Source organism: Rhinoderma darwinii, chromosome 3, assembly GCF_050947455.1.
Source record: "Rhinoderma darwinii isolate aRhiDar2 chromosome 3, aRhiDar2.hap1, whole genome shotgun sequence".
Classification (NCBI taxonomy): domain Eukaryota; kingdom Metazoa; phylum Chordata; class Amphibia; order Anura; family Rhinodermatidae; genus Rhinoderma; species Rhinoderma darwinii.
The window spans coordinates 29,596,124-29,615,543 of NC_134689.1; the positions used below are offsets into that span (position 1 = coordinate 29,596,124).

Sequence of the window (19,420 nt, forward strand, 5' to 3'; positions counted from 1 at the left end):
TTAACACAACTGGTATCGCCGCGTCCGTAAAAGTCCAAACGATCACAATACAGCGTTGTTTAACCCGCACGGTGAACGCCGTAAAAAAAATATATATAAAAAACTGGAATAAAAAGTGATCAAAAAGTCACATGTACCCTAAAAATTGTATCGGTGAGAACTACAGCTCGCCCTGCAAAATTTACGCCCTCACACCGCTAAATTTATAGAAAACTAAAATAGTTATGGCTCTCATAATATGGCAACACAAAACATTTTTTTTAACAAATAGCTTTATTTTTTTAAAAGTGGTAAAAACATAACAAAATATAAATTTAATATTGTCGTAATCGTATCAACCCGTAGAATAAGGTGAATATGTAGTTTTTACCGCCTGATGGACGCTGTAAAAATAAAACCCACCCAAAAATATTTTTTGCCCATATCATGCCACAAATATTTTTTTTCAGCTTCCCAGTACATTATGTAGCACAATAAATGGTGCCACGAAAAACTACAACTTGTCCCGCAAAAAACAAGCCCTCATATAGCTATGTCGACAAAGAAATAAAAAGAAAAATTTATGGGTTTTGGAAGGCGGGGAGAAAAATATGAAAATGAAAAAAGTCAAATTGGCCGTGTCCTTAAGGGGTTAACAAGCACAGTTAAAGGTGTCATTGGACTGGTAGAGACTGTAACCTAACCGGGGGTTCTTTACCCCACTGGACAGAGACCAGCTGCAGCTGCCTTTAGTCTAAGGCCTCATGCACACAAACGTGCTTTTGCGGCCGCAATTCCCCTGAAATCCACGGGAGAATTGCGTCCACATTCATTCCTATGGGGCCATGCACACGACTGTGGTTTTCACGGTCCGTGCATGGCCCAGGAACCCGCACCGCAGAGAGAACGGGCATGCCTTATTACGGCCGTGTTCTGCGGTCGGGGCTCATTAAAAATAATTGCCACGGCCATGTTCACAGCCCGCGACTGTCACCCTGTGGCCGGCCGACCCGAAAATCACGGCCGTGCACATGGCTACGGTCGTGTGCATGAGGCCTAAATGGATACGACTTAAATGCTGTAAAAAAAGAAAAAAAGAAGCTAATGCATTGTTCCTATAAAACCATGCAAATTTACTCAAAGTTCACAATGCATAAAGCTTTGTACTTAATTCAGTGAATGTTGATGGCCATATGAGGTTTTTTATTCATGCATAAGTAGGAGATTACTGCTTCCATCTCACTCACATAACACTACCAAAAATAAAAGATGTCCATGTTCATTCAGATTGGGTGAATTTTAAGAAGGAAAGTTAGGATAAGGCATTGAAGTTTTGGGGGTCTGCCTGCTTAGGAACTTAAAGAGGCTCTGTCACCAGATTTTGCAACCCCTATCTCCTATTGCAGCAGATAGGCGCTGCAATGTAGATAAGAGTAACGTTTGTTTTTTTTAAAAAAACGAGCATTTTTGGCCAAGTTATGGCCATTTTTATATTTATGTAAATGAGGCTTTCTAAAGTACAACTGGGCGTGTTTACAGTAAAAGTCCAAGTGGGCGTGTATTATGTGCGTACATCGGGCGTTTTTACTTCTTTTACTAGCTGGGCGTTCTGACGAGAAGTATCATCCACTTCTGTTCGTTAACACCCAGCTTCTGGCAGTGCAGACACAGCGTGTTCTCGAGAGATCACGCTGTGTCGTCACTCACTTCCTGCCCCAGGTCCTGCATCGTGTCGGGCACATCGGCACCAGAGGCTACAGTTGATTCTGCAGCAGCATCAGCGTTTGCAGGTAAGTAGCTACATCGACTTACCTGCAAACGCCGATGCTGCTGCAGAATAAACTGTATCCTCTGGTGCCGATGTGTCCTCGCTCTTCCGACACGATGCAGGACCTGGGGCAGGAAGTGAGTGACGTCACAGCATGATCTCTCGGGAACACGCTGTGTGTCTGTGCACTGCCAGAAGCTGGGTGTTAACGAACAGAAGTGGATGATGCTGATTCGTCAGCATCATACACTCCCATTCCTAACGCCCAGCTAGTAAAAGTAGTAAAAACGCCCGATGTACGCACATAATACACGCCCACTTGGACTTTTACTTTAAACACGCCCAGTTGTACTTTAGAAAGCCTCATTTGCATAAATACAAAAATGGTCATAACTTGGCCAAAAATGCTCGTTTTTTAAAAATAAAAACGTTACTCTTATCTACATTGCAGCGCCGATCTGCTGCAATAGGAGATAGGGGTTGCAAAATCTGGTGACAGAGCCTCTTTAAGAGCCAAACATTAGAGCAGTTTTACTCCTGTTCACAATGAAAGAGCAGAGTGTATGATCTCTCCCCATAAAAATTAATGGAAGTTACAGAAGCCGCCGAGTTTAACCAACGTTAATTTTAATAAGTAACCAAGTCTGGATTCATACGGGACGAAAATGCTGCGGTTTTATTGGCAGCATATCTGTGAAGTAGTTTATGTACGTATTTTGCTGCAGATCTCACCCGTTCTACATTGAAAGAGCCGAAATCCGCAGTGAACATCCACAATAAAATGAGAATGTGGCAGTCCAGAAAAACACAGTAAGCTCCGATTTCAGTCCAGAAAATGTTCAGCAGCATGTGGATAAGATTTGATTAAATCTCATCCACATGGCTGGGACTGTAATAGGCAGTGTATTTTCTGTGTGGAGTTTCCCTTTTTAAGAGAGTCCATACTTCCCTCCCTGGCATTGACAAAAGAAATGGCTCATTGTCCCCCCTGCTGTGCTCCGTGCTGCTGGCCTCCTGTGATGATGCTCCATCCCATGTGACTGCTGCAGCCAAATCAGAGAAGGCCGGGCTGCAAATAGACGTGGGGAGCAGGGATGCGTTACTATGGCAACGCCAGTGAGGTATTAATATTTATTGTCTCACCTCGTCCACAGTGGAGAACTTGGACGAAAATGTGCTCCACAATTTGGTGCGGACTTCAAAACTGAAATCCCGGCAGTTTCTAGTACGTATCCACTGCAAACGTTTTCGCAGCATATCCGACCTGTGTGAACATAGCCTAAAGGGGTCCCATTCCCCCTCATGAGTGTACTGCAGTCGCTTACCAGTCATCAGGCTTCACAGCATCAGGATCAGGTATTTTTGGCCTCTCATCCCAATCTTCAGGTTTCTGATCATCAGGATCCTCAATTTCATTGGGTGGGTTGACAGGGGGATTCACATCATTAAGAAGATTGCCACTGTTTACAACAGCTTGGTCAACCAGAATTTCGAAGGAGTTGTCTGGATTCAAAACTAAAGAGAAGAAAACATAAGGATATAGTTCAGTCTCTAAGTTTAAAACTCCTATCTTCAACATTTACATCTGATCGGTACAGGTCCCACATTTGGTACGCTCGCCTATCAAAAGGATAGGGGTATTGGGACCCCTCTTCCCAATTCATGCTGGCCGTTTTTCCCATAGAAGTGAATGATGGTCACTCTTGAGTGTGACCCTCGCCTTTAAAGTCCATGGGAGTTATATGATGCAGTTGTATTGTGCGCACCCGTATTAGGCTCGTGAGAATCCGCCCTTATGGTTTATAATTGCTCTGAGTTACGTTCAAAAGATGGTTAATTTTTTGCCAAGATCAAAATGTAAAATGTCAGAATCACTCACTTAAGGTATAAAGATGTGTTTTCTTATCTGTGAAGAAGGATTTCAGATCTGTATCTGGTTTCTTTACATGCTTCTCTTCATACTCTCCAGTCTTAGGGTTTTTGTGACGGAAGATGAAGTGCAGTTTGTAATCTTCACCACACTTGTCAGGCCCAAACATGATGGTGTAAGGAGTCTTATCACGGAACTGATCCTGAAACAAAAATAAAGACCCCTTTCAGTTTAGATCTTTTCAAAGGGAAAAGAAAGAACTTGAAATAGTTATTAGGTCAAGACCAAGGTCAGCAAATTCCATCGGTTTATCGTCATTTATGGGTTTTGTCAATTTTCCCAATTGTCGACTTACCAGATTCTGATCTGCAGTCTTGGACAGCAGCTTCACATACGCTCCTCCACACTCTATTCCACTCTGGAAATTCACTTCATACCTTAAAAAAAAGCAAAATAAAGCTTTCCATACGAATGCATAGAACATAATAGACTGAAGTACAGCCCTCGGCTGTTTCAGTCCATGCCGGATGCGTGACCGCTGCTCCATTCAAAATTCTCCTTACTGCGACTGTGCAGTAAGCAGGAAAAGGGGTTAAGACCCCTAGATCGGTGGGTGTCGCAGTGGTGATTCCCCCTGCGAACAAACAACCTGTGGATAGGTGATAAATGTTAAGGCCTCATGAACACGACAGGGATTGGTCCATGATATTTGGACCGTATGTTGGCCGTATTTCTCGGACTGACTACAGTCCACGGAGCCAGGCTCCCAGCATCATAGTTATCTATGATGATGGGAGTCCCTGCCTCTCCGCCGGAATACTGTCGTGTACTGAAAACATGATTACAGTACAGAAAAACATTTCCATAGAGGCCGGGACTCCTAGCATCATAGCTTACTATAATGCTATGAGCCAGGCTCCCTGAACTGTGGTCAGTCCAGGACATACGGTCCGAATATCACGGACCAAACACGGTCGTGTGCATGAGGTCTAATTGCGGGAAGACCCTTTTAAGACACGTCATAGCTGGAGCCCAATGACCAGTGGGAGAGCAGAGAACAATTTGCACAGGAGCAAATTACATGTGACTAAGTTACTGTGTGGTCCCAAGCAGCAGAAAAATATAAAATGATAAAAATACCAAATTCTAATCACGCCAATAACCAGTAATGGTATTCATGATGTAAATTTTCACTAAGAACACGGCTGACTATAAAACAGACCTTCTAAGATGGCGTTAACCTGGCGTTCTCTAACAAGTAAAATCATTAAACCCAAAGCGGACTCAACTTGACCAGAGTCTTTAACATAATCATCCGTCTCATGGGACAGAAAAACTGCTGTACTTACTGCACAATCAAGGGCTTCTTATCAAAGACAAATGGCTTTTTAAGCTTGATGGCAACGGCATGATGCTTGGCGCGTGATACCAGCACAAGTCCTTTGTCCCCAGGTAGTTTAGACTCTTTCATCTCAGCCACTTCCCAGTTGCCTGAAGAAAAAAAAAGAAAAAAACGCACAAGTCAGCAGTGGTTGCAGCTCCTTATATGCCCCACACAGTAATGCAACACCTGTAGAATATGTTATATATAATAATAACTCTAGTTGTATCATAAGTTATAAATTATATAGCCTATATTTATTATGCAGTTTACTTCAGGTTCTGGGGTAAAGTGCGACACAAAAAGGCTCAAACAGTGACAGATTTGTGACTTTTCTGGTCACATGCCAAATACGAAAAGCAGGCGTGATCTTCAGGGAGAAGTAGTTTGCTTAAAGGAACAGTGTCATCACAAATTATTTTTTTATATGTTAAAGATGTTAGTGCTTTATTAAAAACGTTTATATTCATTTGTGTGTTTGTGTCTTACTTTTTCTTATTTTTACACTTTTTCTTCCCTATGGGGGCTGCCATTTTTTGTTCCATTTCTGTCTGTGTCGATTAACGACACATACAGACATGGAATACGGCAGCCACAGTCCCATAGGGACTGCGAACGGCTCCCGTCCCATTGACTTCAGTGTACGGCGTCTGTGTGGGAACTGCGCATGCGCCGCTCCCACACAGTCCAATTCGAAATTGGCGCCGTCCGGCGCCATTTTCCTGTGGACCGGAAGTCGCGGCCGGACAGTAATATTACTACTTCCGGTCGCGGCTTCCGGATTTGTGCACTTGGACCAGCGGCAGCAAACGGAGCGGACGGGCCGGAGGGAGCCGCGGCGGCAGGAGCAGGTAAGAGATTTCAATGTATGTTCGTGTTTGTGTGTGTTTACTACTGTATGTAAACCTACTACACTGTGTGTTAGCTCCAAAAATGGCGACACACAGTGTAGGAGGTTACACCGTTCAAACCCCTCGTTTATCCCGGCACTAGCCAGGATAAAGGAGGGGGGGATGCTGAGAGCTCACTAGAGCGAGGGCTTTTAACCCAATGTTGCAATGCTGCAATTTTGGGAAATAGCTCCATCTAGTGACCAAAAATGGGTAGTATTATAAATTAGAAATAATTTATAATATTTCCTGACTCGTGAAAAAAATAAAAAAAATTTGAACAATGTTTAATCACCCACACACTAAATGTTTAATTAAAAAAAAACAAAACATGTTTTTCTGGCAACACCATGCCTTTAACCCCTTCCCTCTTTAGCCACTTTTGACCTTCCTGACAGAGCCTCATTTTTCAAATCTGACATGTGTCACTTTATGTGGTAATAACTCTGGAATGCTTTCACCTATCCAAGCGATTCTGAAATTGTTTTCTCGTGACACATTGGACTTTATGTTACTGGCAAAATTTGCTCGATATGTTCAGTATTTAATTGTGAAAAACACCAAAATGTAGCGAAAAATTGCAAAAATTAGCATTTTTCTCAATTTAAATGTATCTGCTTGTAAGACAGGCAGTTATACCACCCAAAATTGTTGCTAATTAACATCCCCCATATGTCTACTTTAGATTGGCATTGTTTTTTGAACGTCCTTTTATTTTTCTATGACATCACAAGGCTTAGAACTTTAGCAGCAATTTCTCACATTTTCAAGAAAATTTCAAAAGGCCATTTTTACAGGGGCCAGTTCAGTTGTGAAGTGGCTTTGAGGGCCTTATATATTAGAAACCCCCAAAAAGTCACCCCATTTTAAAAACTGCACCCCTCAAAGTATTCAAAACAGCATTTAGAAAATGTGTTAACCCTTTACACATATCACAGGAATTAAAGCAATGTAGAGGTGAATTTTACAAATTTCATATTTTTTTGCAGAAATAAATTTTTAGTACAATTTTTTTTATAACACATAAGGTTTTACCAGAGAAATGCAACTCAATATTTGTTGCCCAGTTTCTGCAGTTTTAGGAAATATCCCACATGTGGCCGTAGCGTGCTACTGGACTGAAGCACCGGCCTCAGAAGCAAAGGAGCACCTGGTGGATTTTGGGGCCTTATTTTTGTTAGAATAAATTTTAGGCACCATGTCAGGTTTGAAGGGCTCTTGCGGTGCCAAAACAGTCAAAATCCCCCAAAAGTGACCCCATCTGGGAAACTACACACCTCAAGGAAATTATCTAGGGGTACAGTGAGCATTTTGACCGCACAGCTTTTTTACAGAAATTATTAGAAGTAGGCCGTGAAAATTAAAATCAACATTTCTTCAAAGAAAATGTAGGTTTAGCGATTTTTTTTCTCATTTTCACAAAGACTAAAGGAGAAAAAGCACCGTAAAATTTGTAAAGCAATTTCTCCCGAGTAAAACAATATCCCACATGTGGTAATAACCGGTTGTTTGGAGACACGGCGAGGCTGAGAAGGGAAAGAGCGCTATTTGGCTTTTGGAGCTCAAGTTTAGCAGGAATGGTTTGTGGAGGCCATGTCACATTTACAAAGCCCCTGAGGGGACAAAACAGTGGAAACCCCCCACAAGTGACCCCATTTCGGAAACTACGCCCATTGAGGAAATTATCTAGGGGTATAGTGAGCGTTTTGACTCAACAGGTTTTTTGCATAAATTATTGGAAATAGGCCCTGAAAATGACAATCTAAATTTTTTCAAAGAAAATGTAGGTTTAGCTAATTTTTTCTCATTTCCACAAGGACTGAAGGAGAAAAAGCACCGTAAAATTTGTAAACCAATCTCTCCCGAGTAAAACAATGCCCCACATGTGGTAATAAACGGTTGTTTGGAGACACGGCAGGGCTGAGAAGGGAAAGAGCGCTATTTGGCTTTTGGAGCTCAAGTTTAGCAGGAATGGTTTGCGGAGGCCATGTCATATTTACAAAGTCCCTGAGGAGACAAAACAGTGGAAACCCCCAACAAGTGACCCCATTTTGGAGACTACACCCATTGAGGAAATTATCTAGGGGTATAGTGAGCTCTTTGACCCCACAGGTTTTTTGCAGAAATTATTGGAAGTAGGCCCTGAAAATAAAAATCAACATTTTTTCAAAGAAAATGTAGGTTTAGCTTATTTTTACTCATTTCCACAAGGACTGAAGGAGAAAAAGCACCACAAAATTTGTAAAGCAATTTCTCCCGAGTAAAACAATGCCCCACATGTGGTAATAAACGGCTGTTTGGAGACACGGCTTGGCTTAGAAGGGAAAGAGCGCTATTTGGCTTTTGGAGATCACATTGAGCAGGAATGGTTTGCGGCGGCCATGTCACATTTGCAAAGCCCCTGAGGGGAAAAAACAATGAAAACGCCCAAAAAGTGACACCATTTAGGAAACTACACCTCTTGAGGAATTCATCTAGGGGCGTAGTGAGCATTTTGACCCCACAGATGTTTCATAGATTTTATTAGAATTGGGCAGTGAAAATAAAAACAATCCTTTTTCTTCAATAAGACGTAGCTTTAGCGCAAATTTTTTCATTTTCGCAAAAATAAAGGAAAAAAAGAACCCAACATTTGTAAAGCAATTTCTACCGAGTACGGCAATACCCCATATGTGGTCATAAACTGCTGTTTGGGCACACGGCAGGGCTCAGAAGGGAAGGACCGCCATTTGGAGTGCAGATGTTTCTGGATTGGTTTCTGGGCGCCTGTGGGCCCAAAACAGTGGAAACTCCCCAGAAGTGACCCCATTTTGGAAACTACACCCCTCAATGCATTTACCTACGGGTGTAGTGAGCATGTTAACCCTGCAGGTGTTTTGTAGAAATTAGTGTGAACTCGATGTTGCAGAGTGAAAATGGGATTTTTTCCACAGATATGTGGACAATATGTGGTGCACAGCTTGTGCCACCATAACGAGACAGCTCTCTAATTATTATGCTGGGTTTCCTGGTTTTAGAAACACCCTACATGTGGCCCTAATCTCTTGCCTGGACAGTCGACCAGGCTCAGGAGTGAAAGGGTACCATGTAAAATTGAGGCCTAATTTGGCGATTTACAAAGTATTGGTTCACAACTGCAGAGGCTCAGATGTGAAATAATAAAAATAAACCCCTGGGAAGTGACCCCATTATGGAAACTGCACCCCTCAAGGCATTTATTAAGGGGTGTAGTGAGCATTTTCACCCCACAGATCTTTTCCATAAATGAATGCGCTGTGGATGGTGCAAATTAAAAATTTATATTTTTCCCTAGATATGCCATTCAGTGGCAAATATGTCGTGCCCAGCTTATGCCACTGGAGACACACACCCCAAAAATTGCTAAAAGGGTTCTCCCGGGTATGACAGTGCCATATATGTTGAAGGAAACTGCTGTTTGGGGACGCTGTAGGGTTCAGATGGGAGGAAATGCCATTTGGCTTTTGGAGCGTGGATTTTGCTTGGTAGTAGTTTTGTTTGGAGTCTTACTGGTGTTTCCGTTTATAATGTAGGGCATATGTAAGCGGGGCGGAGTATATAAGGGGCATAGTCAGGTGGTATAATAACGGGGTAAAAAAAAACAATAAAATAATCCATAGATGTTTGTTACGCTGTGAAGCAATCCTTTCCGCACCGGCCGGTGTCGCACTGATAAATGGTGTCATTTCTTATCCCCCTTTTGGTCCACACTCGGCACCTTTGTAGTTTGGGGAATTTTGCTGGGAAGTGTTGTCCTGGTATAATACGGGCACCGTCGCTTCCAGCGGATATGTTTGGGCTCTCCCCTTCCTGGTTCCCTAATTTTGGGTCCTTGAAAAATCGCCTCTTCAAACAGAAGAAATGTTCCCCTCGGGCACAACTGCATATTTTTTTATTTCCTGACTTATTGGAGCCATAACTAATTTTATTTTTCATAGACGTAGCGGTATGAGGGCTGGTTTGTTGCGGGACGAGCTGTAGTTATTATTGGTACCATTTTGGGGTACATGTGACTTTTTGATCACCTTTTATCCTATTTTTTGGGATGCCAGGTAAACAAAAAAATGCAATTCTGGCACAGCTTTTTTCGTTTTTTTTTTATACAGCGTTCACCACGCATTATAAATTACATGTTAACTTTATTCTGCGGGTCAGTACGATTCCGGCGATACCTAATTTATAGCACTTTTTCATGTTTTACAACTTTTTGCACAATAAAATTACTTTTGTAAAAAGAATGTATTTTTTCTGTCGCCAAGTTGTGAGAACCATAACTTTTTAATTTTTTTGTCGACGGAGGTGTATGAGGGCTTGTTTTTTGCGGGACGAGCTATAGTTTTTATAGGTACCATTTTTGGATACGTGCGACTTTTTGATCACTTTTTATTCTAATATTTGTAGGGCAAAGTGACCAAAAAACAGAAACTCTGGTAACGTTTTTTACGGTTTTTTTTACGCTGTTCACTGCGTGCAATAAATAATATAATATTTTGATACCTCCGGTCGTTACGGTCGTGGCGATACCAAATACATATGGTTTATTATTATTTTTCAATAATAAAGGACTTGATAAGAGTAAAAGGGGGATTGTGTTTTATTTGATTACTTGAAACTTTTATTGTTTTCAAACTTTTATTTTGTGCACTTTTTTTTACACTTTTTTATACTTTTTTTACACTTTTTCTCAAGTCCCACTAGGGGACTTGAAGTTCCAACGGTCAGATTTTTTTTTTTCTAATACATTGCACTACCTATGTAGTGCAATGTATTAGATCTGTCAGTCATTCACTGACAGCAAGCCGATTAGGCTTCGCCTCCCGGCGGGGCCTAAATCGGCTTCCGTAATGGCAGAGCAGGAGACCATTGTGTCTCCTGTTGCCATAACAGCAGTCGCCAGTCCCGATTGCCTGTCAGGGCTGGCGATCTGCTAGTAACCGCTACGATGCAGCAATCGCTTTCGATTGCTGCATCGAAGGGGTTAATGGCAGGGATCGGAGCTGGCTCCGGTTCCTGCCGTTACAGGTGGATGTCAGCTGTACAGTACAGCTGACTTCCACCGCTGATGACGCCGGATCAGCTCCTGACCCGGCGCCATCTTGCCGACAGCTACGGAAGCCGATCAGGCTCCGCCGCCGGGCGGATCTTGACCGGCTTCGGTGCTAGGCAGACCGGGAGGCCAGTATTAGGCCTCCGGTTGCCATTGCAGCCACCGGAACCCCGGCAATTTCATTACTGGGGTTCCGATGAGCTGAAAACACCTTAAGTGCAGCGATCGCGTTTGAGCGCTGCATTTAAGGGGTTAATGGCGGGGATCGAAGCTAATTTCGGTCCCCGCCGTTACAGCCGGATGTCAGCTGTAAGATACAGCTGAGATCCGGTGATGATGGGACCGGCTCAGCTTCTGAGCCGGTCCCAAACATTTGGCGTACATGTACGGCAAGATGCGGGAAGTCAGTACTTTCCATGACGTACATGTACGGCAAATGTCGGGAAGGGGTTAAAGGGGTTGTCCAGGAATTTATTTTTTTCTAAAAAGTGTCCCCAGCCTTGGTTTGCCTTCCCTAATACCCCCTATTAACCTCCTAACCAGTTTCTGTTTGATCTCCATTGTCACTGCTGCTCTCTGTTTGTTTACATCCCTTGCTTCTGGTCCTGGCTGTTTTCTGTCTTGTAACCTACCATACTCATAATCCCTTGCTGCATCTGAGGAGACAGTTGCATCCCCCCCCCCCCCCCCAGCTTCCTCCAAAGCATCTCAGTTATTTGCATACTGCCACGCCCCTCTATGTTCACAGGCCCTTCCCTGCTCTAATTCCAGGCAGCTCCCTCCCTGCACGCTGTCTTACACACTAATAATCATCATTACCCTTTGTGCCTCCATCTAGCCCTGATCTAAGTACAGGCACCCATCTCCCTCCCCTTTCACAGCCCGATAAATGTAAGTCTGCCCACTCCACCTATGTCAGACATCTTGGTACACACAATCCAGTCAGCACATTTTCCTCACCTGCTGCTGGATCTGCTCCAAGAGATCCTGTATTAGGCCCTGTTCATTCTGTCTGGAATTCCGAGGCAGATTTTGATCTGCCTGCAAGCCGTTTACCGCGTTTTTTCCCGCGGCCATTGAGCGCCGCGGGCAAACACACAGCAAAAAACACTTTCTCTGCCTCCCATTGATGTCAATGGGGGGTCAGAGACGTAAACGCACGAAAATAGGGCATGCCACTTTTTCCTGCGAGCGGTAAAACTGGTAAAAACGCCTCCGCCTCCCATTGAAACCAATAGGAGGCGTTTTCGGAAGTTTTTTGGCGCGTTTTCCGACGCGGTTTCCTCAGGATAGGCCATCAATATCTGATCTGTCAGGGTCCGACACCCCCGTCGATCAGCTGTTTTGAAGGGGCCACAGTGATCGTACGAGCGCTGCTTCCCCTCCATTTCCTTTACTGCTCACATTGTGAATCACGGACACACTTATAGCGGCGGTTCACAGTATTACAGCCTTCTCCCATTCAAGTGTATACTGTAATACTGTGAACCGCCGCTACAAGTGTGTCCGTGATTCACAGTGTGAGCAGTAAAGGAAATGGAGGGGAAGCAGCGCTCATACGAACATCGCGGCCCCTTCAAAACAGCCGATCTGCAGGGAGACGGGCCACCACCAATCAGATATTGATGGCTTATCCTGAGGATAGGCCATCAATTTGTGTGGACTGGAAAACCCCTTTGACACCCCAAATATGATTTCTTTATGGAAAGTAGACCCCAAGGTAGTAATTTAACGACAAAGATTTGAAAATCTGCCGTGTAAAATGTCTGCAGCATGCGGATGAGTTTTGTAAAATCTCATCTACTTGCCTTGTTCTCTGTGTGTTACATGGTGACTTTGGCCACGTCACAGGTTGTCCGACCAAAGATCGCTATGTCCCATAGCCTACACCGCAAGTAATGAAAGTCAATGTGGTCGCGTTGTGACCTGCAAGTAACTGCGACACGACAGTTTGGATTTCTTGCAACTGTCATGTCGTGGCAACTTGCGTGTTGCAACACAACCAGATTAACTTTTATTACATGCAATGTAGGCTACGGGACATAGTGATCTTTGACTGGTCGATCGGTGTCGTATGTGGCCAAAGTCGTCATGTAGCAGATACATTTATTTATAAAGGACATTTTTATTGAAAAAAGTTTTGTTTTTTTTTTACAGTACATTATTCTTCTCCCTCTCTGGGAGAATGCCTGAGAGGGAGAAGATGCAACTGGTGATCGCTGTGACAGCGATCATCTGGCCAGAGACCACTCTCTAGACAGCTGCATCATGGAGCTACTTACCGTAGGCACGTATGTGATCGCTGTGAAAGGCTGTCACAGCGTTCACATAGCTGAGCGCCTTACCATCGGCGCACAAGCGCTGCTGGGAGGAGCAATGTAATCGCTGTGACATGCTGTCACAACGATCACATGACCGGAGACCACAGTGAGTCGTCTCCGGTTGAAAGCTCCGTGATATCCGCTGTCTCTAGAGCTCCTCAGTCGGCACATAAGCGCTGCTGATGTGTGTGCGTACACACACACACACACACACACACACAACAGCTCTGTAACAATTAGTAGTCTTCTCTCTCCATCACCCTGGATCGCTGTGAGCGGATAAGAGGGCTATATTCACACGACATGAAAAAAAGGGCAGTTAACGGATCAACTGTCAGTTTTTCATGGCTGTTTTGAATCGTGTTTCAAAATTTGAATCCATTCCCCGGCCGACAGACCGTTTTTCACCGACATTTGCCATCCGTTTTTCATGGGATTTTTTTGTCCCAGCCACCTGAAAACACCAGTGCCCATGTAGATAGTGCCACATTGCCCACTCTAGATAGTGCCAATGGCCACATATATAATGACCATGAAGATCACGGCCTTCCTGTAGATGGCACCACTGTAGCTCCCTGTAGGAGCAGAATCCATCTGGCCGGGGACTCCGCTCCTAGAGGGAGCCCCTGATGTCTCTTTCTAACTCTAAAAGCGGAATCCCCAGCGATGTGGCCGGGAATTACACTCCAGGAGTAACCCCAGACGTCACTGTCCGTATATGGACAGTGACGCCAGGGGCTTCTCCAGTAGCGGAATCCCCGGTCAGACTGTCGACTGGGGATGTCGCTCCTAGAGAGCCCTGACGCCGCTGTCCATATATGGATAGTGACGCCACATTGTTTTCCAGTAGTGGAATCCCCGGTCAGAGTGTCGGCCGGGGAATCCTAGAGAGAGCCCATGAAGGTTGACAGTGGCCCTCTCTAGAAGCGGAATCCCCGGCACAGAGCCATTAGAGACCGGTGATTACGCTCCTAGTGGGAGTTTAGGTCGCGCTACAAGGGGTAGGGGGGGGGGGTTCGATGTTATCTACAGCAGGGGTGGCACTATTTACAGCAGCGACGTTGAGACGTCGGGGGCTCCCTCTAAGAAGGGAATCCACAGCCAAAGCACTGGCCGGGGAATTCGCTCCTAGAGGGAGCTTAGATGGCGCTATCTACAGGGGGTTTTGCGGGGGTTGTGTGTGGTGCTAGCTACAGTGGGGGGTATATTCCAGGGCTCTTAAATCCCTGGCAGACATGAGTGCAGCACTACTCACATTGAAGCAGCACTGCACTCCTTAAACCCCGTTCCAGGCTGCCAACTGCACGGGGCATCGGCAGTTGGAACGTATATAGCCGTATGGCAGTCGTGAAGGGGTTAATGAGACTATTGCATTCACAGAGCTCATGGGCCATATAAAACTTGGCAAATGCTTTGATAATTTAGAACATTTAAGAAATTCCTACCATCATATTTGGCAATATCATCATCTGTGTCATCCTTCTTGGCCTTGGAAAGAACCCACCTATAAGGAGATATGGATTGTTAATTATTCCTGTCAACATGAATACTCATCAGAAATAAAAGTGTAACTAAATTTTTTTTTTTTTTAAATTCTGACATGTCGAAGTGAAATGCAAGTAATTTTGATCGGTGAGGGTCCAAGCAATGAGACCCCCACAGATCACTAAAATTAAACGGTAGAAGTGCTCGGATGAGCGCTGTACCGCTTCTGAACGGCTTTCCTCAAAGCCGTGTACAGGCTCAATATAAAGTCCATGGGTCTGTACACGACTTTCCGAGGAGAGAAGATCAGAGACGTAGCGACACAGTGCTCACCCGAATATTTCTGCTGCTTCGTTTTAGCGATCACAGTGCTCGGACTATCAACCAATCAAACCTTCTGACATATCACTAGGACATGTCAAAAGCTTTTTACAAGTTTAGTTACCCTCTACTTAATGAAAGGTACAGCAATCACATGATGACAGTCATTCCTTACCCATCCAATGTTCCTTTGTCAAACGACTCCGCAACATAGACTTCACCAGTTGGGATCGGCGCTTTGTAAGTGACCTAAAAAGGATTAATGAAGAATTTGGAAGCTGCTGCAAAAAATCAAATGCACTGACAAGTCCATCAGCAAACAAACTCGCTAATACAGCAAATTCAACAAGGGGAAAAACAATTGAAACTTGTGAAGTTGAAAATGCAGTTCTATCTGTGGGCAACATGTTATAGCACAGGAGGAGCAGAGAAGATTGATATTTATATTTGTGGGAAAAGACAGATCCCCCCCCCCCCCCCCGTAGAGGATGGCGCACAGACCCCCCCCCGTAGAGGATGGCGCACAGACCCCCCCTGTAGATGATGGCGCGCACACAGACCCCCCCCGTAGATGATGGCGCGCGCAGACCCCCCCCCTGTAGATGGCACGCGCACAAACCCCCCCCTGTAGATGATGGCGCACGCACAGTCCCCCCTGTAGATGATGGCGTGCGCACAGAGACCCCCACCTGTAGATGGCACACAACTGTCCACAGAAAGCACCACCCCCCTCCCTATAGTAATCTTCCGGGACGGTCACTATAAATTCAGGACCGTCCCGAAAAATTCGCTACAGTTGACAACAATGCCCCCTGTACTAGCGCCACACTACCCTTGTAGTGAGTGCAACAATACCCTACATACTCACTGATGCAACGCTGCCTTCTTCATGTGTGGTTTCTTATCTGCACAAGATCTGGCAAGGTGGCGCAATGACGTTATCACGTCGCCTTCACAGAACACATGAAGACGAGAGACCACACGTGAAGAGGACGGAGCTGCATCAGTGAGTATGCCGCAGATAGCCAGCAAGGGAAATAGTAGTTCCCTTGCCAATCCCCATGTCACAGATCCGTTTTTATAGCCATTACATAGATCAGCAGAACACAACTCAGATAATGCCTAATGAAGTGAACCAGGGAAAAAAAAGGACCATAGCGATCTGTAGGAGCCGTTATATAAATCGGCTGATAAGAAACGGAGTCTGAACATTACATTTTAAGCTTTGACAATATACACACACCTTAGGAGCAGGGGGTGGAGTGCTGGCGTCTGGTTTTGACTCTTCAGCATCGTCAAGGAGATCATCTAGGTCATCTTCTATATCTAGTCCATCGTCATGATCGTGGTCATGATCGTGGTGACTATGGTGATGGCCATCATGAGCGTTTATCATCACAATACCAAGAACCAGAAAGGTCAGACAAAAAATCCATTTCAGATCCATGATCTAAAAAGAAAATAAAAAGGCTTCAGTTTTGAAAATTTGAAACAAACCGTAATTAATCCTCAGACAAAATGTTATTCACAATACAGGACCGTTAATAGACTGCAAGTGTAACCAACCAGCTCACCACATCAACAGAAAAGATGGACATGTATGGCAACGCAAATAATCAATGAAACCAAAAGTCCTACACAATAACTCAAAAATAAATTATGAACCTATGAAGAAGCCTAGCACGAAACATTAAAGAGGCTCTGTCACCAGATTTTGCAACCCCTATCTGCTATTGCAGCAGATAGGCGCTGCAATGTAGATTACAGTAACGTTTTTATTTTTAAAAAACGTGCATTTTTGGCCAAGTTATTACCATTTTTGTAGTTATGCAAATGAGGCTTGCAAAAGTCCAAGTGGGTGTGTTTAAAAGTAAAAGTCCAAGTGGGTGCTTAATATGTGCGTACATCGGGGCGTTTTTACTACTTTTACTAGCTGGGCGTTCTGACGAGAAGTATCATCCACTTCTCTTCAGAACGCCCAGCTTCTGCCAGATCACGCTGTGACGTCACTCACAGGTCCTGCATCGCGTCGGACGAGCGAGGACACATCGGCACCAGAGGCTACAGTTGATTCTGCAGCAGCATCGGCGTTTGCAGGTAAGTCGATGTAGCTACTTACCTGCTAACGCCGATGCTGCTGCAGAATCAACTGAAGCCTCTGGTGCCGATGTGTCCTCGCTCGTCTGACACGATGCAGGACCTGTGAGTGACGTCACAGCGTGATCTGGCAGAAGCTGGGCGTTCTGAAGAGAAGTGGATGATACTTCTCGTCAGAACGCCCAGCGAGTAAAAGTAGTAAAAACGCCCCGATGTACGCACATAATACACACCCACTTGGACTTTTGCAAGCCTCATTTGCATAACTACAAAAATGGTCATAACTTGGCCAAAAATGCTCGTTTTTTAAAAATAAAAACGTTACTGTAATCTACATTGCAGCGCCTATCTGCTGCAATAGCAGATAGGGGTTGCAAAATCTGGTGACAGAGCCTCTTTAAGCACCAAAACTGGTTCTTAAACCTTTAGGATTCAGTTAATGCTCCATTTTGGCAGAAACCGCTCAGGCAAAAACGTTACATCTAAAATTGCGATGTTCATCACATAAAAGGCGAGAAAAATGGGCATGGTCAATGAACTTTTAGACTAATTTATCAAAAGCAAATGTTAAATAAGGTTTAAATTAGTGGTGCAAATTTACAGCAGAAACTCAGACAATTTTCAAAAGCACCAGAACTATTAAGAGGCGTGCGCAATTCTGACCAACTACCCTCTCCAATACAATTGGTGTGAAATACTCCATTATTCATGAAGCACAAGCACATTTCCCGTCACCAGATTATAAATGCCCTATCACCTACCTAATCTGATTGCCGCTGTAATCTACATCAATGGTTTTTATTTTGAAAAATTATAATTTTTGAGCAAGTTATCAACAATTTTAGATTTATGCCAATTCGTTTCTTAATGCCCAAGTGGGCGTTGTAAAGAGAAGTGTATGACGCTGACCAATCAGCGTCATACACGTCTTCATTCATGTTTAGCTGTACTCGCAGCACAGCGTGATCTCGTATTACAATTTTGTGAACTGTCGCTACAAGTATATCAGCGATTCACAGTACAGAGCAGTGACAGGAATGAAGGAGACGCAGAACTTGCATGAGCGCCGCAGCCCCTTCAAAACAGCGGACTGGCGGGTGTGCTGAGAGTGGGGCCCCCATTGATGAGATATTGATGTATTTTCCTGAGGATAGGCTATCAATTTCTTCTCACGGGAAAACCCCTTTGAGAACCTTTCTTAGGATATTCAACATGGAAGCCTACGTCCTCTCGTACCACTCATCTAGGGATGTGCCGAGCCAAGAGAAGTTAGGGAGGACATCTGTACTACGCCAGACGTCTTAGCTAAACCTATAAAACATCATCCAGTGACAACCAATTTGGCAGATTTGCTCTGTAGAGGAGATACCTTTAATGGATTCTTAAGTTGATATTTAACTGTCTGGGGAATACAGTGAACTTGTTCTGCTATTAGCCATTGTTTGAGCACTTAGAACAAATCTGTGATCTAGCAAGACAAAGCATATACTGGAAATATTGCATTGGACATGTCTAAAATAATAAAGACTAGCTTTTTTTTTTATACCTGGAATTGCACTTCGAAATGTCTCGGTCTGCAACTACAGTAACTGGCGCTAAAGTACAGCCTTCCTCATGTACTGAAGTTTGACAGCAGCTTCTTAACCCCTTAATGACCGGCCTACTTTAGACCTTAATGACCAGGCTATTTTTTACGTTTTTCCATCGTCTCATTCCAAGAGCTATAACTTTTTTATTTTTGCGTCTACATAGCTGTATAAGGTCTTGTTTTTTGCGGGACAAGTTGTATTTTTTAATAGCACCATTTTGAGGTACATATTATTTATTGATTAACTTTTATTAACTTTTTTTTTGGGGGGGGGGATTAGAAAAAAAATCTGAAATTTCGCCACTCTTTTTTGCGTCCTAAATCTACGCCGTTTACCGTGTGATATAAATAACACAATAACTTTATTCAGCGGGTTGTTACGATTGCAACGATACCAAATTTGTATAGTTTTTGTATGTTTTACTACTTTTACACAGTAAAAACGCTTTTTTTTTTTTTTTAATTATTTGGTTTTGTGTCTCCATATTTGAAGAGCCGTAACGCTTTTATTTTTTCGCCGATGCAGCTGTATGAGGGCTTTTTCGTTGCGGGAAGACTTGTAGTTTTTATTGGTACCATTTGAGTAGATGCGACTTTTTGATCACTTTTTAATCACACAAGTCAGGATTCACAGAAAACAGCAATTTTTCCTTCG

At 43.8% G+C, this 19,420-nt stretch overlaps 1 protein-coding gene across 1 annotated transcript in view; it reads right to left on the reverse strand.

The window, feature by feature from the left end:
* CANX (calnexin) overlaps positions 1-19,420 on the reverse strand; it is a 45,451-nt gene that overhangs the window by 10,278 nt on the left and 15,753 nt on the right. Inside the window, exons 2-8 of the mRNA XM_075856202.1 lie at positions 16,324-16,530; positions 15,256-15,329; positions 14,720-14,778; positions 4,967-5,108; positions 3,973-4,054; positions 3,627-3,819; positions 3,073-3,262 (exon numbers count right to left, since the gene is read on the reverse strand). Coding sequence (XP_075712317.1) covers positions 3,073-3,262; positions 3,627-3,819; positions 3,973-4,054; positions 4,967-5,108; positions 14,720-14,778; positions 15,256-15,329; positions 16,324-16,527 — 944 coding nt within the window. The 5' untranslated portion in view covers positions 16,528-16,530. The remainder of the gene's footprint in view (positions 1-3,072; positions 3,263-3,626; positions 3,820-3,972; positions 4,055-4,966; positions 5,109-14,719; positions 14,779-15,255; positions 15,330-16,323; positions 16,531-19,420) is intronic.